General features: G+C 35.4%; 1 protein-coding gene across 1 annotated transcript in view; it reads left to right on the top strand.

Annotated features, from left to right (window-relative positions):
• LOC145292894 (nuclear pore complex protein Nup160-like) overlaps positions 1 to 25,803 on the top strand; it is a 122,418-nt gene that overhangs the window by 63,490 nt on the left and 33,125 nt on the right. Inside the window, exons 16-21 of the mRNA XM_080139030.1 lie at positions 3,884 to 4,034; positions 6,013 to 6,158; positions 7,382 to 7,670; positions 13,285 to 13,358; positions 19,704 to 19,860; positions 24,250 to 24,405. Of these exons, the coding sequence (XP_079995156.1) occupies positions 3,884 to 4,034; positions 6,013 to 6,158; positions 7,382 to 7,670; positions 13,285 to 13,358; positions 19,704 to 19,860; positions 24,250 to 24,405 (973 nt within the window). The remainder of the gene's footprint in view (positions 1 to 3,883; positions 4,035 to 6,012; positions 6,159 to 7,381; positions 7,671 to 13,284; positions 13,359 to 19,703; positions 19,861 to 24,249; positions 24,406 to 25,803) is intronic.

The following is a 25,803-nucleotide window of genomic DNA, read 5'->3' as shown; positions in this document are numbered from 1 at the left end:
GCTCCTGCCCAGATATGGCAACAGTATTCCATCCTTGGACATACTTGGCTTTTATATAGATAGAGAATTGCATCAGTAGTGAGATATCTTCTGGAGCGGTAGAAGGATCCCACCATCTTTCCAGCGACCTTGGCAACAGACTTAAATAAAGATTATTTAAATAAAGAGTTCAATGCAACAGAAAGATACCCGAGTTTGACAAGATATACTTGAAGAAAATCAGAGGTTACATCGATTGAAATGTGCAAATAACACTAAAGATGAGAATAGTAGTCCGAAAAATACAAATATTACGAATATTCAATCCTTAGAACTGCAATTTTTTAATTTGAAATGGAGAAATTTAAATGAAAACAAGGGAGATCAGTGAGTTTGTCATGCAGAATAAATTAAATAAATTAAACCACTAAAATTGCATTATTTGATAAATATATATATATTTTTTTAAATTTATTCTTCTACTCCATCATTTTTCGTAATTGTTTTAATTTTTATTAATCTCAACATGACATATAAGTATGTAAAAATGTTTTTACTTAAAATGCATTATTTAGATATCCAGTTATAATGCACAAGCACCAACAAATCCATTTGACTTCATTTTCTTTGTTCATTTTAATTAATAAAAATAAAATGTTTCTGTCTGTTATAGATTTAGAATATTGAATGGATTTTAACCAAATTTAGTATAGATTGTGGTACTTCATAGATTACGAATTGTTAAAAATAAGATTTAAAAAAAAAAGCATTTTCTATAGTCATTAATTTCCAATTAAAAAATTCCACAGAATAAAGATAGAGAGTAACCTTACAAATTGGGAACCAGATGGGATCAGAATCAGACCTTAATTTTATGATAATGATATAAAGGTTTGAACAGACTAATAATATTAAACCCAGAAACAAAAAATCTATCTAATAAATCATGACTTATTCAAATGTATATGCAATCCTCGACAATACTTGTCAACCCCAACACTGTGCACTATAGTCTTCTTCCCTTTCATTTTCTGTTCTGATTGTGTCGTTGTCTCTCATATTAGTGACTACCAAGAGAGCAAGCACAGTGGCTCACAAGTATGAAGAATACACACAAGAGAAAAAACATTCTATGCATTTCAGTCAGGTTCACAAAAAATTACCCTCTAACCACTAACGGTGACATCTTTAACGTTAGTTCATCTGGGTTTCTAAAACTTCCCCCAATCTGATACAAGCCACAACCTGCTGTTGACTGCTCCAAGTTGTAACTGGTCCTCGACTGCTGCAAACTCAAGTTGTCCCTGCCATGAACTAACTCTAAATATATTGACCTCCATGTTCAGTCCTTTGTCTCATCTACCACACATTGATTAACAATCCTATTTCAGCTTTCTTTTGTGTGCCTTAGTGAACAACTTCTTCCCCAGTGTCTTTCTGCTCATCTCACTCCATATAACCTTTGGGTTCTACTGATCAAATTATTCCCTTTTTTTATTATAAGTTTTCTTTTTTTTTTCTTTTCTTTTTTTTCCTTTTCTTTTCTTTTTTTTTTTCTTTTCTTTTTTTTCTCCACTTCCTAACACATTTTTTGAAAGAGGGTGGCAGGGTCATAGTATCATATGTAGACATGAAAATAGATTCTTACGAAGCCACTTGTCAAATACGCAAGCTATGTGGAAACACCTATTGCTAAATATGGGGGCTATGATGCAGGTGGTCATACATTGCTATATAATAACAACCCAAAATTGATGATTTGTGTCCGAGAAGAATCGCTCCTCTAATTCCTGTGTGTTCATCTTCCTCCGTCACTAACCTACACTTTTTCACTGACAATAAAGAAAAATCATTACAAGACTTTTTAGCCCATTAAAAACTAGCAAAAGTTATAGACTTAGAATGAGTGCTTTATGCCAAACTTCTAGAGTAAATGTGGTATTGTGGTGATTAATCTATATTAATCCATGTGTATCGAACAGATACCATATTACTTAATTTGCTGCACTTTATCATAACAAAGATCCACACAAAATTTCAGCCAGTTCAGCCCTGTAGTTTTCGAGAAAAGCGTGGAATGTACAGACTAATAAAAATGTTATATATTTTCATATATTAATGCATCGCCATTCTTTTAAGCACATCAGTAATACAACACACCAAAAAGCCAATAATATGAAACATTAATATTTTGGGAATATTGTAGATAATTTACGGTTGATAATTTAGATTCTTTGGGCTTTTTATTCTCATCTTCATTCATCATTTTCATAATATTTTGCTTGATATAACTCAAACTTTTTCAGGTATATCTTTCGAATTTGAAAATTCCATATCCCAAGTTTGAAAAGATGCACTTGAAGAAGGTTGGGAGTGAAACCATTGATTATCTCTGCTGTTTTATGTGTATTTGCGTCCTTATTAGTGAATCAGAAAAATATAAAACTGATTTATATTTTTAACTAAAATTCTATTCAATAATTTTTCCTAATTTTTTATGTAGATACCTACTTTTGCTTGATATGTAAGTATATCAAAGAGTTTTCCTCTTCATTTATTTGGAACTGTCATATTTCACTTTTACATTTTTTCTTTCTTTCTTTTTAGCCATTGTCATAAAAACAATTAGCAGTAGACAGAGGGAATGCATAAAACGTAGGAACATCACAATAGTTAGACAATACAGAACTCTAAAAATGTGATAGTAGTGATATATGTTCATTCACATATTTCTGAGGTAGCTCGTTCAGGACTGCAGAACACAATACAAAAAGAGATCACCAATACATCTCTGAGCAAACACTGATATGATTATGCAGTGAGTCTAATGTGAAAATATATTGTCACATGTTTGGTCTGTTTAGCCACAGCACATGATGATATTTAAGCATTGCGGTGGGGCAAGAACCATGAAATAATTTGTAGACAACAGATGCAACTGTCATATTTTGTCAAGTTGACATCACATCTAATCCAAGCAGATCATACACTCTAGAGGAGGAAACAGGGTTGCAGCAGGGAATATGTAGTATATAACTGACTAGTCTGGATAGCTGACGTTGCTTGGGTGTTTGGAAATGTGTGTTGAGCAAAAAAAAAAAAAGAAAAGAGTTGTAGTAGACAGGCAGCCTTTAACCTGTGACGCAAAGGCGGAAAAGAAAGTGGAGGGGTGTGTAAGAGTGTTGGTTGAGCAAAAAAAAAAAGGAAAAAAAAGGAAGATTGCTAGCACAAAAGAATGGGCAGGCTCGAACCCGTACCATGAAGGAGGAAAAGAAACTGAAAAAAAATGTGATGCATCAGTTGTTTCACCCATTGCCAAACCGATATAGGTTTAAATTAAGGCTAGACAATCGAAAAGAGGCGATGACTTTTGAAAATATTGGCGAAAAAAGCAACCCCGCCCTGTAGAAAAGTATCTAGTTGAGAGTGAAGGAATTAATGTTTTTGACCAATCCTTTGTCATCCGAAGGGTTGAGCTTTAAAATGATACAGATCTTGTGAAAATCTGTCATCTCTGTCATAAATGTATGTATTAATTGCGAGACATTCATACATACATTTAAACAGACAGGTGAGATTTGTATTATAGATGGCATGATGTTGTAGATGCTCAATAGAATCACAGAACATCCTGTCAACTCCGGCAAACACTAGGGACCCACATTCCAAGTCGGGGACGAATCATTTTATAGACAAGCACCCAAATTCCTTACCTCATGATCATTAAATACTCTTAAAATCTAGGAGTTGAGCCAAAAAACAAATAGGTTTTATTATAACTGTTTTGTTTAAAGATTTATGTAAAACAAAATTACTTGGAGTAAATTTGCTTTAAGCAAAAAAACACAGGCTTATATCTTTTCAATGGTGTCATGTCTCATGTTTTGTTTTTTTTTTTTTGCAGAGGGACATGATGTCAGTGATTTGCTTGCTGTTTGTCAGTGCCTTCGTTTAATAGCAGATCATATTAGTGAGGACCTTGGCAGCCAACTGGAACACAAAGCTACCATTTCTCAAGATCTTAAAGAGGCAGCTGGAAGCTTGGTTGATTCTTGGTAGGAAACTTTGGTGCAAATTCATAACTCTTCTCTCCCCTTCTGAAAAAAAAAAAAAAAACTTCTTTATAATTTACGTACCTGTAACAGAAAAAAAAATATCATACACCAAAAATCACGTAAATTGATCAAGTAGTATTATTTTATAAAGAAAACCATTTTCAATTGAATTTTTATTTTTTCAGAACAAGGGAGATAATTCCACATAATTAAAACTTTTGCAAGATTTTAGAAAGCCGTTTTTAACAAAGAAGGAGAAAACATTGGAAAATCTTAAATTTGCTTTATAATGATTTTTTGTTTTACGAAAAATTTGCTTAAAAATCATTTTATTTATGAAAATAACATTACTTGATCAATTTACGTCATTTTTTTGGTATCTGATATTTTTTGTCACGTGTACATGCATCATGTAGACTTTTTTTTATTGTTTCTTCGTGGAGGGGCATGGACAAACACTCAAACTTTTAAAACTTGGACCTTTTTCATTTTTCAATGAAAAATAATGGTTATCTGTTTATTTTGCATTTTTTCCTGGAGACACGCATACACGCATTTTCTCTAACATTTTTTTTTTTTTTCATATTGAATATTTATTGAAAGAAACAAGCTTGTGAATGAATGCAAAGATTTTTTTTTATTTGTTACAAAATTATGTCACAGTAGACTTGGTGCTGCCTCAAATGCTAGTTAAAGCGATGTGCTCGAACATCCAAGCATTTCTTGATGCTTGTTACAATGTTTGAAGTTATTAATTAGATCACGTAAACTTTAATTTGGCTTGAAAACAAATTGCTTATTAATCCTTGTCCTTAAATGGTCTTTAGGCTTTGATAAGTGATGGCCCCACCCCTTGTAAAAATAAATAAAAAAAAAAGGAAAGAAAAAGTGTTTAATTTCTAACCTGGTCGTTTACATGGTTTCTCCTCATAGGTTTGTTGCATTGGCTAATTGTTTGCCACCTTTATATAAATTCCATCTGTGATTGGCCAGAAATTTTTCAATCGGATTCAGATTGACTTAACTGCAGCCATTCCTCTACCTTTTACATGAAAAAACATTTAATGTAGTATGCCGCTGCTCCTTTGCCTACTCTGGTAGGAGGGTGAAGATATTTCACAGTCCTGCGTCACAGGACCAAGTATTAATGAATCTTTGGTCACGGACGCCAATTATGATGTTGCCTGGAGTCACTCCTGCAAGGGCTGTCCCAGGTAGTCACAAAGTCTATTGTATCTTGAGTTACAGATACCAAACATGACAATGTCCTCTGTCACACACACCAGCAGGGCGCATTCAAGTCTAGTATATCCTGTCTTGGATATTTTAAAGTTCTTCCAATTGGTCAGACCAGTTGTGACAATTGTCTTATCTGTTCAGGAAGTCCTACAACCTCTGGTCCTTACCCTCAGTCTTGACCTGCTCACATTGTGTCGTTCGATCCAGGACAATTTCAAACCTGCAGTGATCTACTGCTGACCACTCTCACTGTGTTGTCAATCTGTAGTCTGCTGGAGAAAATAACTGTATTAAAGAAGTACTTCAAAATAAATAAATATTGTTAAATTCTAATATCTATGTATTATACTGATGAATAAAATCAATGAACACCTTTTTACAAGTGACAGCTTACGTCCAAAAAAATAATTAAAAAGAAAAGGGAAAAAGTTTCTCAACTTTTTTCTAAACTCAACCTGCCTGCCTGCCTAGCTGCTAATAGCAATAATTCTACAGGGTTAGTAGAGAGTGGGCTTATTCTCTTTCTTCCCATTTTCTCCTATATCAAGAAAGACGGTGGTGGCCATTCCATTATCTTTTCACTTGTTTTCATGTTCAAATAATTCATGGTTTTGTTTACATGAGAAGGCCTATCATAAATATACACTTCGCTTTAAAATTGCTAAACAACTAGAATGTGAATCATGCAAATAAAATTGCAAATTTAAGGTGTTTTTTTTTGTTTTGTTTTTTTTTTCAGTCTAGCTCTTGATGACCTCCTGATGGATGACCTCAACATGCACCTTGAAAACATTCACAATTTGGTCAAAGCTGTTGATGTCATTGCTACACATTTAAACCTCAGCACATTACGTCTTGATAATATATGTTTGAATGAATCGACAGGTAAGACATCATTAAATTTTCTCTATTTTTCATCCCCACTTCCCCTGTTTCATTTTTTCTCTCGTTTCATTTTTTTCCACCTCTCTGTATTTTCCTTCCCCTTTCTCTCTATATATTGTCCTCCTCCTCCTCCTCCTCCTCCATCTCTAGTGTTCCCTCCCCCCTCTCTTGTATATTTTATCTCCCTTCCTCATTACTCATTTTATCTTTCTTTCTACACATAAAAAAAAAAATCATGTGACAAAAAAATAAATGGTTCCAGAAAGCCAAGACGTGTCACATAATCCTAAGATCTCATGTCAGATAACATAATTTGCTGAACATACTTTTGCCCATAGCCCACACAGCATACTTGGTTGTTCTGAAAGCAGGGGAACTTTGTCTAGTCTTATGTTTTTAAAAAGTTTTTTTTTTTTTCTTTTCATGTACAGAGTTCACTTAGTTGATCAATCAATCATTATGAATTTTGGAACTTAGATGTTAAGTGTAAGAAGTCCAAGTGTGAGCTATATTTGGTTTTATGAAAAAAGGGTAGGGAGAGCAGACAGTCTTTATAAAAATTCAGAAAGCTGATATGAAATTTTAACAATAAGTATTAGACATCAATTAATAAATTTTCCTTAACTCTTTATCGTCAAATTGTACTTTCACATTGCCTTTCAAAAAGATTTCTTACTCTTATGGCTTGTCAGCCTAATTGATTTTCAAAGTACAGGTCTATGCATGGTTCAACAAGTGAATGAGTGGTTTGTTTATATTTGTGTGTCAGTTGCACACTAACTTTAGTCACGTGTGGGTTTCATGATTAAAAAATTTATTTATTGCATTCTGGCGATAAAGGGTTCAATTTCAGTTTCTTTGGAGTATTTTAGGTTTTTAAAGGAAATAATATAAGCAAACACTCCCATTTGAAAATTCAAAATATTTCAGATTTGCATTGAATTTGATCCACAATCATTCAATCCTAAGCCAGATTCTTTGAATTTCAATTTTTTATCTTTTTATCTTAAATTTTAGGCATTTTCTAGAATCAAAATTATGTAATGGTTAGAATAAGGATTCTAGAGATATGGTTTAGTAGTATTATAACTTGATTTAAATCTTCTTAAGGATACATAAAAGTGGTGTTTGGGAAAGAATATCTGCCTTGAGACAGATATTATTTCTAGTATATGTGTATATATGTTTAAATTGTTGATTTATTTAATTCTTCTTGGTTGCAGGAATGATGGCTCAGTTTGACTGGGCCCATCTGTTTGCTGGAAGTTGCGGCACGTCTGTGATAATTGCCAACATGGAACATTTTGTAACCACCCGCTTCAATGCCTCTCGGGACCTGCTCCTCCTCTTGCTGGTTGCTGTCCAATTTGGGGAGCAGGCTCGTTACAGTGGGGGTAACTGTTGGCTCTTGCAGACGAGGCTCATTCCGCAGGTAATGCTGAATTACCGATGTTACTTAGTCCTAAAATGGATCATGTCTACCATTGCGATGCCAAATCCAGCCAATACACTGTAAGTAATATTTTCTTATCAAATATTTTCTTAACATATTTTGACTTATTATTCTTTGGCTTTGGGCCATGTTAATCTATTCTATTATATAAAGGGGACCTGTGTGTGTGTTTATTTGTATGTCTGCTAAAAACTTTTGTCATCTGCATGGGACCGGATTAAATCTGGTACCATCTGAAAGAACAATGCCCTGGATGCATAATATGTGAAAATTAGAAAAAAACGATTAATTCTGTGGTGGTCAACTGAACCAGTTTTTGGAGGGGGGGGGGGGGTCTTTTTTACATTGCTGTTTTCGTAAGTCATACACATGTAATTAACTAAAACAATGTTTAAAAAGCTTATTTTGCAGTGTGATGCTGCCCTAAGCATTTGTGGCCATATGGGCAAATATGTTTGCCCGTAACTTTTTGCCTTCTTCCCCTCTTTCGCATTTCATGTTCGAGCCCAGCTGCCACGGCTCTTTTATTTATTTATTTTTTTTCAAGTCACACAAGCACTTCCTGCTATTCAAAGAAAAGTTGTTTTTATTCATTTATTTGGGGGAGGGATATTTTTTCCAGCACACGGGCAATAAAAAGTGCTCAATATCCAGAGAGTAGCTTCTTCTCTTCGTATCCTTCTACCAAAATATCTGGTGGGGAGTTTTTTGGTTGATTACATTTTCGTGTTTTTATCCGTTCTTTTATTTTTGAAATTGTTGTAGAGGTATTGATGAAAGTGCTCAATATCCTTAGTAAAGCAGGTGTGTCCAAACCGAACTTCATATTGGCCCGGGCAACGCCAGGTATCCATGGTAGTCTATTATAGAAAGGGCAAACATTTGTATGTCCGCTAACAAATTTTCTCATGTGCATCATACACACACGAATGTAGCATCGTTAGAAAGAGCAATTTCTCTGACAAAAAAAATGTTGAAAAATTGGGGAAAAAAATTCCCCATTAGTAGAAATATTTTCTTCTTTGAAAAGGTGGGGGTCAAATAAAAAAACCTTGCTTTCAATGCGATTTGCAAACCACGCATTCGTGAATCGTTGATACATTTTTTTTCATTTTAAATAACTAAACTTGTGCCATTATAGCATCTGCATAATCTTGGGCACATCAATAAGAGTGTTAGGTTACTAACTTCAGTTATGCAAGTTTGCGCGCCATTTTTTTTTTTTTTTTTTTTTTTCTTACAAAATTTTGTATTCGGTTTCACTTCTGGCTGATGACACCTGAATCCCTTTTTTTTTTTCTTTTTTTTTTTAACACCCTCTCCTCAGTAAAAGCATTAAATATAACTTCCAATAAGCCCTTAACCATTCAATTTTGACAAGGGGATGCCAAATTATGATAGAAACATAGAAACAGTGATTTGGCCCTATATACATATGTTATATCATGTACTATCCTGTCCCTTGGAGTACTTGTGTCATGGTGATGTCTCTTAAACAGTGGTTGGCCATTGTTTCTAATGTCTGAGCCTACACTCTCTAATATCCTCAAACACAATAACCTGGGCTGTCTGACGGGGTAATACCAACTCATCAATTTTCTAGAGAAAATTAGTCAACATCTTGGACAAGTGAACAAGGTTAGCCCAACTCCGATTCACACTTTGCCGAGTGGAAATTATATCATTTGTACAGTTTTTTTTTTAGAGGCGGCAAACTTTAAATTGATAACTTGATTTTCTTCAATTTTTTTTTTTTTTTTTATTACATTTTCACCCCAAACAAGGCAAATTGCCACTTTGGTGTAGGGGGCTACTATCAGGGGCAACAACTACTGGGGTACTATGTAGGGATTTGGGCAGCAAGGTGTCGGTTCACGTTACACTTGAACTTCTGCACGTCAGTACTGTTGGGAAGCAGGGACCTGGAATGGAATTCCAGAGTCTAGCGGTTCTGGGGAAGAAACTATTGGAGTAAAAGGATCTTTTACATCTAGGGATCTCTACAGTGTGGGGGTGGGATTTAGCAGCCTGTCGGGTTTGTCGAGGGTGCTCACGTCGTGGGGGCACAAGTGATTGCAGTTCGTCAGAACATTCACCACTAAAATACTTGTAGAAAAGGCAGAGGGATGCAACATTTCGTCGATGGGACAGAGGCTGAAGCTTAGATGCCAGTTCAGGGCCTATCAGGTTTGCGACTCTCTTTTGAACCTTGTCAAGGAGCGAGAGACTAGTAGCAGATGCACCAGCCCAGATGTGGCAGCAATACTCCATACATGGGCATGGGCGAATGGTTGCCTTATAGAGGTACAGGATACTTTCAGGTGTTAGTAGTTTTCTAGCATGGTAGAGAGAGCCCACCTTTCTTGCAGCGGCCCTGGCAATGCCTTCAATGTAATTGTTCCAACTCATGTTTCCTGTGAACGTTAGGCGAAGGAGTTTGAAAGATGGACTCTCAGATAAAGAGTCGTTGGCCATTGCTATGGGTGGTAGAGAGGGTTTCTTGTAATTATTGAATGAAACTAGTTTAGTCTTGGCAGCATTGAACGCGACCAACCACTTTTGTCCCCATTCCACTACAGATTGGAGGTCTTCCTCTAGTGTTTCTGCCATTTCTTTAGAAATGTGTTCATTCGTCTTCCTGTCGTGCCTGCCATAGAGTGTAGTGTCATCAGCATATATACCCATCTCAGAGGCAATGTTGTCGGGGAGGTCATTTATGAATATCAGGAACAATAGAGGTCCAAGGATAGAACCCTGGGGCACCCCCGCATTTATATCATATTGTTTAGATGTACGACCATCGAGGACAACCTGGATTTTTCTCTTATCTAAGAAGGATTTAATTATGTTAAGTATTCTACCAGTGATACCGTATGATCTGATTTTACTGAGGAGACCCTCATGCCATACCCTGTCAAAAGCCTTAGATATATCTAGAGCTACCGCTCTGCCCTCCCCCGCTTTGTCCAGTGAATGGTATATACGTTCAGATATCACAGTTAGGATGTCTGCTGTGGAACGGGCTTGTCTAAATCCATATTGTTTGTCAGTCAGTAGTTTAGCATCTGTAAGATGATGGACTAGAGCATGGTTAATTATGGTCTCAAATATTTTGGCAAAAAGTGGGAGGAGGCTAATGGGGCGATAATTTGATGGGTCTGTCCTTTCGCCAGAATTCTTGAATACTGGTACAACAGAAGCAGTTTTCCAACAGCCCGGAAAGCAAGCTTCATTAAGGCATTTGTTGTAGAGTTTGGAGAGAACTGGAGCTACTTCGGCTGAGCACTTTTTTAATAGCACAGCTGGGATAAGATCGGGTCCACATGCTTTTGAGGTGTCAAGGTTTTTTATGATAGCATGCACCTGAGCAGGGGTGGTTTTCAGATCGTCTAGTGTGGCGTCTGTCCGCATAGGAAAGTCAGGTAGGGGGTGGTTTAAAGGGTCCAGTGTAGAGTTGGAGGCAAACCGACTGGCAAGCATGTTAGCCTTGTCGGTTGCTGAGGAGACAACCTCGTGATTGTTGGTTAGTGGGGGAATTGTTGATTGCCCATTATTTACTACACTGTTGTAGATTTTCCAGAAGTCTCGAGTTCCTAGTTTTTGTGCTTCGATGCGCTTTTTAGTGGTTTCCATAAATTCTCTCTTAGCTGTCGCTATTTCTTTCTTAACGTTATTTCTAGCTTCTATATACTTCAGTCTGTTTGAACTGGACTGATGTCGGTTAAACCTACGGTATGCATGCTGCTTTTGAGCAATGGCAGTTGCACAAGTCGACGTAAACCATTGGGGAGAGTGGGGCTTACTATAAAATTTCCGCATGGGAACATGCGCTTCGATTGCAGTTTTGAACCAGTCAGTGGTCTCGTTTGCACATTGTTCAGCAGGGAGAGAGAAAATATTTTTCCATGGAGCATCTCTAATTAGTTCCCTGATGGCTTCCCAGTCAGCCTTATTATAATATCTCGTTGTTTTGAGCAGTGGCTCTTCAGTTTTGGGTCTAGAGTTTAGGGCGATTTCAACCATTATCACTGCATGATCAGCGTTCCCGAGTGGGCTGTGGGCCTTCGTTATGCAGTCATCGGGAACTGTGGTCAAAAACAGATCTAGAAGTGATGCGTGTTGTTCTTCCTGGTCAGGGAAACGGGTTGGAAACGTAACAATTTGTGATAGGGAGTGAGATATAGCGAAGCTATGGGTTGTGCTGCCCGCTGCATCTGTGTGAGTAGAGAATCCAAGCCAGTTTTTGTGGTGGACATTAAAGTCACCAAATACATGTATTTGTGCGCTAGTGTCGAGGGACAGTGCCGTGTCTATGCTGTCAGATACTTTGTTTATTATGGAGCAGTCCTGAGTCGAGGGAGAGCGGTAGAGAAAATAATAGTAGCTAATATTGTGTTGCATGTTTAGTCTAAAGCACATAAAGGCTTGATCATCTGTTTCTAGGTGTGTTTCTCTAGTCAGGGAGAGGGTATTACGAATGTAAACTCCAAGTCCGTGCATATGTCTGTCAGAGTCCTTATGGCAGAGTGGGAGATATCCAGGCATGTTAAAGTGGTTAGAGGGAATGGAGGAGTGTAGGTTAGTTTGCATATTTGGCAACTATCAGTTGTAAATGTCAAAAATTAATATTTGGAATAAACCACATTTGTATAATAAAAATATTTTTTCTATGAATAAATACAAAAATGCTTGAACAATGAGACAATTTCTATTACAATTAATCAATTGAACCATTTTAATTAACAGATTGAAAAAAATGAATTTATTAATATTTACTGTTACTGCAACCCGTTGGGATTGTAGGAATGCTGCATGGTGGACGAATGGTGGAGCAGCTGGCTCCACTTCGTTCTGTTGTTGTAGATGAGTGCTTAAGTAACATCGCTATTTCCTTGTCCAATCAAGGATGTTGTCGGTTAACTTCTGTTTCCTGCACCCCTCCACACACACACACACGAATGTGCGAATACTTGGTAGAATTGCTGACTTTTCTGGAAAGCAACAGCTATTAACAAAATATTCAGTTGCTAATAGAAAGCATTATTCAAATCAACAAGATAATATAGAAAGGAAAAATCCCAGCCAATATAACAAACAAATTAAATAACTCAAAAGTTGAGCTGCTCTCTGTTTGTGTTTCTAAATTTTGAGCTGAAGATTGATGATTTATATTATTTGGACTATTGTTCTCCTCTTAAGTGTTATTCTCACAATGTTTTTGGCGGTGTAGTCTCCGACCTTCAGGTCTGTTTTATCAAACTCTGGAATTTGTACGCAATTTTGAACGGAATCTTTTATTTACTAAGAATACAATTGTGAATTACTTAAGACTTTAATCTGATCATGGCTGATGGAACGAGAGCATGCTATTCCTATGGATTAAATAAAAGATTTGAAATTCTGGACAGATTCCAGAGTTCGACAAAAAGAGTCCCAAGTTCAACAAGATACATCTGAAGAAGAGGTTACATTGGCTGCAATGTTGGGAGAATAACGTTCAAGATAAGAACATTAGTCCGAATAATACAAATGCTATTTTTGTTTGCTTCTTTTTTATTCACATGCACTAGTCTGGTACAAGGCCTCCAGTCCCCTAACATTCTCCTCTTTGCATGCATTCCATAACATTATGATTATTGATTCTTTGTTTTTCTTCCTCATTTTATTCTCTAGAGAGTATAATCTGACTCAACTTGCTGCCTTGGACATTTCTGAAGCTGCCACAAGTTTCCCTCATTCCTCTTCAGGTAAGGATTTTAAGCCTCTATACAGATAGTTACACAGGTGAAAACTGCAGTTACAAATAAATTCTCTTTGACATATTTAGGAAAAATAGGTATCTATACCAAAAATTGGAGAAAATTATCAAGTAGGATTTTAATTGATAAAAATCAGATTTATCATATTTTCCCAATTTGCCATTGATAAGAGCAGAAATCTTGTAAAGGAATGGGAGATAAGTCAGTCTGTCATTCAATCAAGTAGTAATGAATGGCAGATTGCAACTGTACTGACATGCAGAAGTTCAAGTGTAACGTGAACTGACATCTTGCTGCCGAACTCCCTACAGTAGCCCTGATGCTTATGTCCCTGATAGTAGCCCCCTATGTTAAAGTGGCAATGTGCCTTGTTTGGGGTGAAAATGTAATTAAAAAAGAAAAAAAAGTTCAAAAACTTGCCGTGCCATGAAAATAGCAATAGAGCAGAAACAAGCTTGCAACGTTTCTTCTGTGGAAAAGAGGTTGCAGGGTATCACCTAGGTTTCAAAACTGGCCTTTAAACCCTGTCAAGGCAGGATAGGGTGCTGTGGCAACAGTACTACATTTTAGGACATATCTAGCTCTTATACAGGTAAAGGATTGCATCGAGAGTGAAATACTTTTAGAAGGGTAAAATGGCAACAGATTTGATGTAAGTTCTCCATGTCAGGTCAGGAGTGAAGGTCAGACCTTGTCAAAGCAGAAACTTCTTTAAGATTAGAGCCATTTATATTAATCGAAGCCAAGTGGGGATTAAAGTGTTTATGATGAAAAGCTAGAAGCTTGGTTTTGGATGTGTTGCAATTAACCTACCACCTTTTACCCCATTGCACCACGTGTTCAAGGTCTGAAGAAAGAGACTCAGAAAAATCTTAGTCGTGTTGGCGTCTGAAATGTTGCCATAGATGGTAGTGTCCTCTGTATATATGTTGAAGAATGAACATAGAATATGATCCAGGAGATCATTGATGAAGATAAGGAAGAGAGTTGGGTGCAGGATGGACCTGAGGCACACCAGTGTTGGTACTTTGAGTTTTGGACTTCTGCTAATCGATTACATGTAAAAACCTATCAGAGAAAAAAGATTTACCGATATTCCATAACTTGAAATCTTGTGAAGTAAACATTTATGCTAGACCCTATCAAATGTCCATAATATGTCAAGACCTATTGTTCTGGAGAGGTAACCTCCGTCAATAGATTCACTTATTCTATGTTAAATTGCAGTCTGTACATCAACTGTAGATCTCGCTGGACAAAGCATATTGCTTGTCGCTGAGTTGTTTTTGATGTTGTTAATTTCTGTATTTTACACGGATTCAAGCAATTTACTCATGACACACAAAAGACTAATTGGTTTGTACTGAAATGCAGAAGACTGATTTTCCAGAATCTTTAAATACTGGGCAAACTAATGAGATTTTTTAAGGTGTTAGGAAGCATTTCTCCTTTGGACATCGATTGAACAGCTTTGCAAGAATGGGTGCTAGTTCTGGTTGCAGTTTTTTGAGTACTATAACTGAAACATTGTCAGGACAAGTTGCTTTTCTGGCATCAAGGTTTTCGATGAGTCTGGTAACATCACTAACAGATATGTGGATGTCGTTCAAACCATCCTTGCTCTTGGGAGGTAGGTGGCTCTGATTGCATAGGGTTGAGTTTGCTGCAAAGTTCTTGGCAAAGAGTTTTGCTTTGTTAGATGTTGACGAAATCACCTCAGGCCCACTGAAGATGGTTTGGACAGAAGACGCGCATCCGTCCAGGACCTTATCTGTTATTCACCAAAACTCATGAGAACCAAGCCTCTGTTCTATTTTGGATTTGTAAACATTAATCAGAAGGAACTTTTCCAGGGTATTCATCGCGAAGCAGAACAATCAGCTGACAAAGAATGTAAACAAAGACACACAAAACTTTATTTGAAGCAGATTTTTCTTTCAAATAAAATTATAGCTCTGAGTTTTAAAAACAAGTAACAATATTTTTGAGAGGTTTAAACTGATACTTTGTTTCTCTACCAAACGACAGACTTGCAATGAGAACAGTAGTTCTAACTAAATACAAAACAAACAACATGAAGAGAACTGCTATTGTAAATTATTATGATGAATCTGAGGACAGGATCAGAGGCTGCTTCTAGTCGTAGAAGGAACCATCATTGCTGCTCGTTGTAAATAGAAACAGAGCTACTATAGAATATGATGCCTTTTGTTTATACAAGGGGCATTCCAAAAGTAATGCCTCCTATTTTTTTTATTCTGCTCAAATGGACCAAAAGAGATTGTAAATTACATTTTTATGATGACTAAGCATGCGTACATGACCTAAAAGTTTCATCTCTCTGTCGCAGATATTGACAGTGTGAGACTTAAAAAAAAAAAAACTTCTATCATGGATGTACATCAGAAATATAGATGAGTCATTGAATTCCTAGCAAAAGTGCATTGAGAATGGTGCTGACTATGTAGAAAAATAAATTCTGTAGCACGTACTGGTACCACTTCCATCTTCGTAGCTTCTCAACTTTTAAAGTTAAGAAAGAAAAAAAAAGGAGGCTTTGCTTTTAAAATGAGCCTCATAATAAACTTATTCCAAACTGATATTTTTGTTAGCTTTGAAAGAAAAAAGAATCACAAAAATATGGATGATACTGTATCAATTTAGAGTGGAGAGAAATTTTTCAATCACAACTCATTTCCTAAACTGGGGAATATTTTAACATGTATTTCAAATATATAGGAAAAGAAGCCTTAAGGAAACAAATGTTGATTAACTCAGCTTTTAATATAGCAATAGATATGTGAATTGCATTTGACTGCACAAGCTGTGATCATCTGCTCCTTGTCTTTGTCTGAATTCTCAAGTGTCTATCATATGGTCTTGGTCACTGCTTGAACAAATGGGCTTTTCTTCCAGATAAAATTACAACCTTGATTTTTTTTTTTAAACAAAGAACAAAACTGTAAGATATAAAATGATACTTGGATTTTGTATCAAACGACAGGCTTTAAATTAGAACGATAGTTCTTTCCAACCAAACGCAAAACAACAGATCATCTGTTTAAAATTCTAAGCCAAGCAAAATAAAAAATCTCTTTTGAAACAAACACAAACGGTCCGTCAGTTTAGGATCCAAAGGTCTATCTGTTTTAAAGACTGATAGGAACATCCAAATTTTCTTCATACCTGTTTTATTCAAATATATATTTCGATATATATCGACCTGGCAATAACATTATAGTTCTCTTGTCTTGGTTGAACCCTTCAGATTCAATTTTCAGTATGAGTTGGTAGTAAAACTGTATTTACACATTTTGATCATACACCTTATCTGCTATCTAAGGGGTTAACAATGTTAGTGTATGAAACCTAGGTTTGTAAATTTAACCCCATTTGTAGGTAGGCTAGTTGTTTGAATCTATAATCATGAGCCTGCAAATAGTAGAACAAATTTGTCTGTAGATAAATATTTAATTACTATCATATGTATATTTTTAATGCCTTTCCTCCAAGCCACCGTTTCCTTCCATTTAAATGGAAGGAAATTAGATATTTATGAAGCCGTGTCAGTGAGCTGTCATAATCAGCAGTCATGAAAGTATTCAACAACAGATAGTCAGAATGATGCGTATTCGCTAGTTGACCACTTTCGAAAAATATCACTGTCAGATGATGCTACATAGTAAGTCCACTTGAGAATAATCGGCTGTTTAATCAAGGGCACTGTTGTTTTAGAGGCGGATTATCTAAGGGAAATAACTCCCATTGACTAAGGCAAAAAATTATATTTTGCAATAATTTGAGACGCTAAACTGTTTGTACCAGAAATTGCCGAAACAGTTTACTTAAGTGAAACACATAATCAACAAACTTTAAAAAAAAACGAATACATGAATTTTTGAATGATAATAACAAAAATGAATACAAATGGAAATATTAATACACAAATACTATACCTAAACAATGTAATCAGTTAATGAATTGAAAAAGTAAACAAGTTAATTAACAAACTAAAAATGAAACCATGTTAAGTAATAAAATAATTAAATCTTAAGTAATAAAATATTTAAACTTGTTAATTAACGTACACAAAAAACAAAAATAATTAAACTGTAACAATAAATCAATGTCAAACTACAAAAAAATAAATGAACTTGTGTTAATTAAATGTACTTAATTAAAATAAAAAATTCAATTAGCCTATAAAAAGTTGTTGATATTTCGAATAGCCAACAACGAACAAGTTTTTTCTGATTAGCCAATGATAAATGCTTACCTATTTAAAAAAATAACTTTATTTTTAACTTTAATAACAAATGATTTTATTTACAATAAAATATATAAATTTGAAAAACAATAGTTTTTATTTATCATTTTTAGATGGAAATGTACTTAATTAAAATAGAAAAAAAGTAACGTCCTAAATTATTTATTGCAAAATGGTTTTTTGTCTTGGTCAGTGGGAGTTTTCTCCTCTAAAACAGCAGTGCTAATCAGTGGACGGATTTGGGGGAGGTCTATTAGCTAAAGTGGACATAATTCCTGTGTGATTTGTCCAATGTCTACTGTACACTCTTTAACCCTTATCCTTGAGTGGCCTCTTGGCCTTGATAAGTGGTGATACCTATGTAAAAAAAAAAAAAAAAAAAAGATTTCAAGTGGCTCACTTTTTTAACCAGGAATATTGTTTTTTAAGAGACAGAATGGCATCTCATTGCGTGGGTTATCAAATCTAGAACCAGATATTTTTTCGATCACAGGTACGTCATTTGTAACACTTCTTCATATTGTATAATCATGTTGGCACAGGTTTTCATTAGATCACCGAAGTTAAGCCTGATCAGTATCAGATAGGTGACTCTTTGGGAATACTAAGCACTTTTTATGGAAAGAAAATGAGTTCACGCTGCAAAAAAAAATTTAACATATTTGACTGGATATAATGCTTGTGAATTTAATTTCTCTCATGTTATTCAATTTTTTTCCAGGTTTTTATCGTAAACTATTTTCAGCAGTTGATGATTGATGTGTTTCAATTTTGTGTGTTTACAATATTATGTATCTCTCTCTCTCTCTCTCTCTCTATATATATATATATATATATATATATATATATATATATAATTTCACCTCCAAACAAGGCATATTTCCACTTTAGCATAAGGGCTACTATCTGGATCATGTTTAACAGAGGACTGTGGGTAGTTGAGCAGTAAGATGTCTGTTCACATTACATTTAAACTTATGCAGGTTAATACAGTCAGGGAAGCAGGAAACAGATAGGGAATAGACTTTGCTCTAGCGGTCCAAAGGAAGACACTATTAGAGTAAAAGGTTTTCTAGCATCTAGGGAACTTAACAGAGAAGAGGTTGGATTTTGCTGCTTGTCGGGTTACAAGTATGTTGTCAAGGGACACAAATGTTATGAGTTTATCATAGCACATAACATTAAAGTATTTATAAAACAAGCACAGGGGTGCAACATTGTGACGATAGGACAGAGGTTGGAGCTTGACCAATAGTGCAAGACTTATTAGATTTGAGACTATTTTTTTGGACCTTGTCTAAGCGTGAAACTAACGGTAGATGTACCATCCCAGTTGTGGCAACAAAACTCCATACATGAGGCTTTATAAATATATAGGATACTCTCTGGTATGAGTCATTTTCTAGCATGGTCTATCTTTGCAGCAGCCTTGGTAATGTCTTCCATGTATTGGTTCCAATTCATATGAAAATTCTCCCATCTTAAAAGGGTCACTCATCAATATGGTGGGCATAATATAGGATTTTAAGTTATCTTTCACAAAAACAAAAAAAAGATTTCAAGTAGAAAAATTTAGTGAATGCAATGTTTGCCGTATTATCAAATTGTATTTCTATCTTTTTTTTACAAGGTGCAAATAGTTTTTTTTAATTAATTTATCGTTAAAAGAAATATCTTAATCTTTACTGTGTTAGGAATCATATTCAGAAGATTCAATGTGTTAGCTGTTTAAATGAATCTTATTGATGTAATAATTGTTTTGATTGTGAGTAATTTTTATTTAGCATAAGATAACGTTACATTTTTAAGGATGTTTCACTTGGTTAAATTGATTTGACAAAACGACAACAAACAGGAAAATTCAATGGTTACTGACATTAGCTGACTTAGTGGCAGACAACTAAAACTTTCTTGTTTCTACTGTAATTTTCCGAGTTGTAAATTGTTAAATAAGTGATTTTATATTGTTGATCTCTATAGAATCGTTTTCATCCAATTTCTTTCTTCATATTTGTGCCATACTTCGCAAAAATAATGAAACTTTTTTTTTAATATTTATTTTTCAGGTTTTCCATCTTTGACTTTGGCACAATGGTTTTTACAAGGTATTGGTGGGATGTATGTACGAACGACACTCATGCAAGGCAAACTACTTGATGAAGATCTTCCAACCATTTGGACAAATGCTTTAATTCCTATCATAAAAATCCTCGCCCGTTTAATGTATCCTTTTTGTTTGGATTAAAAAAACAAATCAAGCCCTTTGCAACTGTTAGCAAATTTTAATTAATAATTTTTAGAAAAAAATAATTTTTCTTTTAGTAATTTTATTTTCTAACTATAAATATCAAAGTTTTGAGAAAAATTTAGTTGAGGAGAAAGTTATTTATGGTATTTTTTGTTTTCAAGTTTTTTTTTTTTTTCTTTTTAAGATTGGGGTGGGTTGGTATGAAAACAGCGACCACTTCACGCAAAAAAGAAAATTGACCATGATGGAAAATGTGTTTAGCTAAGTATAAGTATCAATAATGAACAATTTACACGATACAAACTAATTTTACCCTGATTCTTTATTTAAGTTTGGAGTGGGGAGTGGTCTACATAAAAAAAAATGTACCCTCAAACATTAAATTTGGTTTTCACACTTCATTTTATTATAAGAAAAAAAAAGTCTTTTTTTTTTTTCTTTTTTTTACACATATTTTTTATAATTTAATCATTTTTTTTTTTTTATCACTTTTAAATGCGCCAAAAAGCTTCAACGAAGCAATTAATACAGAACATTGTGATGAATGGAAAATTGCCATGAAAAAAGTAATAGCCTTCTCATAAGTGGAACTTCGCTGGTCTGTATTTTTAATATATAGAAATCTATATACATACAGGGCAGTGAAAGAAAAAAAAATTATTCAGTCGAATTCACCAACAAGTTTTGAGAAAAAACGTTGTAGCTTTATCCGTGTCGCCGGTTTCGTAAATACATCAGCGATATTTTGTTCTGATGATATGTAATTCAAAATAATGGATTCCTTTTTTATCTCGTTTTCTACGAAATGGCATTTTATATCCATATGCCTAGATCTTTGCTTGATCACCGTGCTCTGTGCTAAGACTATACTGGCTTGATTATCACAATTAATTACCACGGGGCTTGTAATCAATTCTGGCTCTAAAATAGTCTTCAGGATATTTTTAAGGTAGAGTGCATCCTGGGTCGTGTGTGTGATCGCAATAAATTCTGCTTCACACGTAGAGAGAGATACAATCTGTTGCTTTTTAGATTTCCATGAAATAATAGGCCCATTTTCTGAGAGTCTGAAACAATATCCAGATACACTCTTGCGATCTTCTTCGTTTGCCCAGTCTGAATCCGAAAAACCTTCTAATTTTAGGGGATTTCTTGATTTTCTAAATACTAACTTCTGTTCTTTAGTTCCTTTTAAATAACGTAGGACTTGTTTAGCTCTGTTTAAATCCTTCATTGTCGGTCGTGATAATTTTTGTGACAGTTTTGTTACTGTATAGCATATGTCGGGCCTGGTTGCAGTCATCAAATATATAAGACTACCTATAATTTCGCGATATTGTGTGTCATTTATTATTTCAGATTCTGTGTGTATATTTTTATTAATATCATTTTCGACCGGTGTAGAACGTTTCTTGCACTCTCCCATTCCAAATTTTAATAGTATTTTGTCGATGTACCTCGATTGAGTCATCGTAACAAGTCCTTTGCTTTGAGTAAATTCTATCCCCAGAAACCAGGATATTTTGCCAAGATCGGTCATTTTGAATCTTTTACTTAATTTGTTCTTAACATCAGTTAACATTATGTCACAATTTGATGCGATTAAAATATCATCGACCCACAAAACCAAAATCAGTAGTTTATCGTCTTTGTGTTGGGTATATAAACAGAGGTCTACAGCGCATTGTCTAAATTGTTGTTTAATAATGTAATCATGGAATACTGTGTTCCAACACTGAGCACTCTGCTTTAGACCATATAATGACTTGTTAAGTCGCCACACGCTATTTTTATTTTTCATTATAAATCCCTCTGGAGGGGTAATATAAATTTCACAGTCTATTGGGGCATTCAAATAAGCATTTTTTTTACGTCCATTCGATGGATGTTTAGGTCATATTGTGATGCGACTTGCAGTAAAACTCTGATTGTCGTTAAGTTTGTGGTCGGCGAAAACGTAGAAAAGTATTCTTTACTGTAAATCTGAGAGCACCCCTCAGCAACAAATCTTGCTTTGTACTGTTCAACGCCTGATGCTGTACTCTTTTTTGTAAAGACCCATCTGGTAGAAATAACATGTTTATCTCTTGGGAGAGGCACTCCCATATAGGTATCATTTTCGGTTAAGGCATCTATTTCTTTTTTCATGGCAATTTTCCATTCATCACAATGTTCTGAATTAATTGCTTCGTTGAAGCTTTTTGGCGCATTTACCATTGAACAGCAATAGTCGATTTCATAATCCTTTATATTGTCGACCACAAAAAAAATCGGGTCGTCTTCTATTTTTTTGGGGATATCTCTCGACTTTATCATCATCATCATCATGGACACTCGTCTCCGTCATTTTTATTGTTTTCGTTTGTTCTAATTATTTGAGGTAATATAATTCCATCCTCTTCATATGACGGGTTTTCGTCTTTACAATTAAACGTGTCTGTGAACCTTACACACCGGATTCTTTTTATTTTATTTTTTTCGGGAAAAAATATTAAATTGGCTGGACTGTTTTTATCATATCCAAGAAATATACCTCATCGGCTTTAATATTCAATTTACTCTTTTTCTCTATATATGCGAAGCAAGTTGAACCAAATATATGCATTCTGCTTAAATTTTGTTTTTTACCGCAGAAAGATTCATATGGAGTTTTAGATAGTGTTTTGTTAAAAGCACCGGTTGCGTATATAGGCTGCCACCATAAGTGCATACGTCCAGAGGTTTTTAGGGAGTTTTGATTCATTGAGCAGGCATCTTGCCATTTCAAAAAGTGTCTGCCACGCACGTTCAGCAGTCCCGTTTTGGTGTGGCGATCTAGGAGCTGATGTTTCATGCCTGATAGGATTTTTTTTTTTTTTTTGTCTGGTATCTTGTTTTGATAGTTTGTCATTTTCCCTTGCGTACAGACGTCGCAGTTGAAGGTTTTTGATGTTTGTATTTGCATTCCATCAACTACAGTCGGCAACTTTTTGATATCAGGAATGTTGCAGTGTCCAAGAATTTTATGCCATGTCTGTAGATCATGGCAGGCGGTTTTTGATGGGACTACACTATTTAAATAATATAGTCTTCCATTTTCTTAACTATCAAATACAGTTCTATTCGGGTATACCAGTTTTGTTTTATTGGGGCTAAAGTTTATATTTGCACCTTGTTTTGTGGCAGCTTGTACAGAAAATATATTTTGCTTAAATTTTGGGATTAGAAGAGCGTTTTCTAGAATACAGAAACACAATTCACCTTTATTGTTCTTTAGCGAGATTTTCGCATTGCCTCTTTTCAAAACGATATCATTGACTCGACTCCCGTCAGCTAGTTCTACAAAATGATTTTGTGGCTTAAAGTTTGGATCAAAATTGATAAAATCAGATTCCTTTGTAATCACATGTGCAGTGGCCCCACAATCGACAAGAAAATTATTATTGCTTGTTGACGCATCAAATGTACACGAAAATAAAAATGTATGTTCGCTAACAGAGCTCTCTACATTTTTAATGTAGTCGCCATTTTGAGTCCTGTATCCACATTGGAAACTCTTCTGATTAGGTCAGTTCAGTGTATAAAGAAATAATTTTGGGCTTTCCTTTCGATAAATAATGCTCTCTCAATATGTTTAATGCTTTGTAGCCGTCGTCCAGGGCTTCTCTCATTACCAGTGATAGACTTCAGTCATCTAAACACTGTATTAATTCCGCAAAGACAGTTGCGTTCTTTTCAATGAAGTCGGGGTCGTTTCTGTTTTCAGGTTGTGTTTCTAGTACTTTGTGTAGCTTTTGGATTCGTAGATATCCCAGAAATTTAACTTGCCACAATTCGAATTTTGATTTGGATCCATCGAAATAAAGACGCACGCTGGACGCATAACCTCTAAAAGTGTAAGCCATTTTGAGTTTCAGAACAGTTTCAGATGGTTCGCTGTTACACACAAGTCCTGGGAGGTGACTTGTTTGTAGTAGACAGTTCCACAGAACAAAATATTCTTACCGTGTCGAAACCCGGGAAAGAACATGTGAAATTGCTCCAGAAAAGGTTTAATATTTATGAAGCAATTCTGGTTTGTGATTGGTTTGTAGCAGAACGTGAATTAATTTGATTCGTCAGTTCTTAGCAGCATCGTTTATAAATAGAATCGTCCGACTGTGTGGGATCATGCCCCATTACTACTCCAAAATATTGCAACATTTTATATTCCACCTCAGCAATCTCAAGACATGATTCTTCCTAATCTAACATATAAAGTTATCTTGCCTGATTTTTGATATATTGGAAAAATTGTTTCACATGTCAAAATATAGATGTGTAATCTGTCTGGTTAGAACTGCTTTTTTACTTTGAAGTTTTGAACTCCTTACCTCTAAATCCAGGTGGCCCATAAACAGCAATTTTATCTTTTCCGAATTTCTCATGGGACATTGTCAATACCTGCATTTGCAAGAATATGTGCGACTATTAGCATCGTGGTGCACCACTAATGAATTCTCACGGAAATTCCTGCTTGGGCAATGTTATCTTCATTTCAAGTAAGTCTTGCAATAAATATCATTTGTTAGAATTTATCTCCAATTTGCACTCTCTGTCTCTCTCACTTTTGCCCTCTCATTTTTCTTTCTATTTCATTTTCTATCTCTACTTTTCTTAGTCTCTCACTCTCTCTCTATTTTATACTCACTCTCTCTCAAATACTTTCTCAATTACTCTCTCTTTCTCTCTCAATTATTCTCTCTCACTTTCACTATCTTTTTCTCTTTCTCTCACTCACTTTCACTATCTTTTTCTCTCACTTTCTCTATCTTTCTTTCTCTCTTCTCTCTCTCTCTCTCACTCACTTTCTCTATCACTCTTTTTCTCTTTCTGGCTCTCTTTCCTCCATCTCTAGCTCTTTCCCTTATCTCTTGCTCTCCATTTTTAATTACTGGCCAGTTGATTTCTTATGTGGTGTTTTAAATTTAATATTGCATCAATTTCTTCCCTGGCCAGCACCACATCCCAAACCATGGTTGGCTATGTACATCCGTTCTTAGCAAGATCACACAAGATGGCTAACCCTAATCCAATTCTATCCTCAAAGGTCGATCATCTGTGAATTTGAGAACTTGGTTATGTCTTTGATGGTTTTGCTGTTCATGTGCCAAGCTGTTCACTGATACACTTGTGGCACCAACACAAATAGATTAGGAAGATTATGCCACAAATTATCCCTCTGGCCGATAAGCTGCATGTTTAAATCATCAAAGATGTTGCAACGAGTCAGGTGCCAGATCTTAAACTATCGTATAATAGTAGTTATCGGTACTTTGTATAAAATAAGACTAGTTAGAATTCAAAACTAAAGAAAAAGAAATGTATTTCCTCCTATTTTTCCCTTGCTCCATTTTTACTCATTTATTTATATCATCTAAAGCATACTCTCTCCAGTTTTGCCATATGATGGAGAACAGGTGGATGGTTGCTCCGATGTATCAACACGTGTGTAGATTAGCTTGTTATACGGAAGTTTTTGCTGAAGGCATTTTAAGGGCTGTATTTTTTTACAGGACAGTTTCACTGTTCTTCCATGTACAGTCCGAACTGGTACTAGTCCTGGCTATGACCTTTAAAAATATCCAGTGGTGAGATCTCGTTGGGGAGGGGGCATGTAGGAAATGTGGAGTTGCCTCTTAATTACCATTGCTCTTTGGTCCACTTTGGGCTGGAGTGGTAATACCTGTTAGCCTAATCTGGTAGCACCAGATTAGGCTGTCTGAAGATACTGACTTCTGAACAAAAGGTCCTGGATATGACCTTAAACTATATCCAGTGGTGAGGCCCCAGCTTGTGGGCTTTGGGGAGTGTGGAGCCACCCTTTAATTACCATTGCTCTCAGGTCCACTCTGACCCGGAGTGGTAGTACCTGTTAGGGTTCCAACTATGAGTTAAAT

This window comes from Euprymna scolopes, chromosome 14 (genome assembly GCF_053919585.1).
Source record: "Euprymna scolopes isolate OS-2025 chromosome 14, ASM5391958v1, whole genome shotgun sequence".
Lineage (NCBI taxonomy): Eukaryota > Metazoa > Mollusca > Cephalopoda > Sepiida > Sepiolidae > Euprymna > Euprymna scolopes.
Note: the sequence above shows the minus strand (reverse complement) of the source record. Positions and strands in the feature narration are given on the sequence as shown.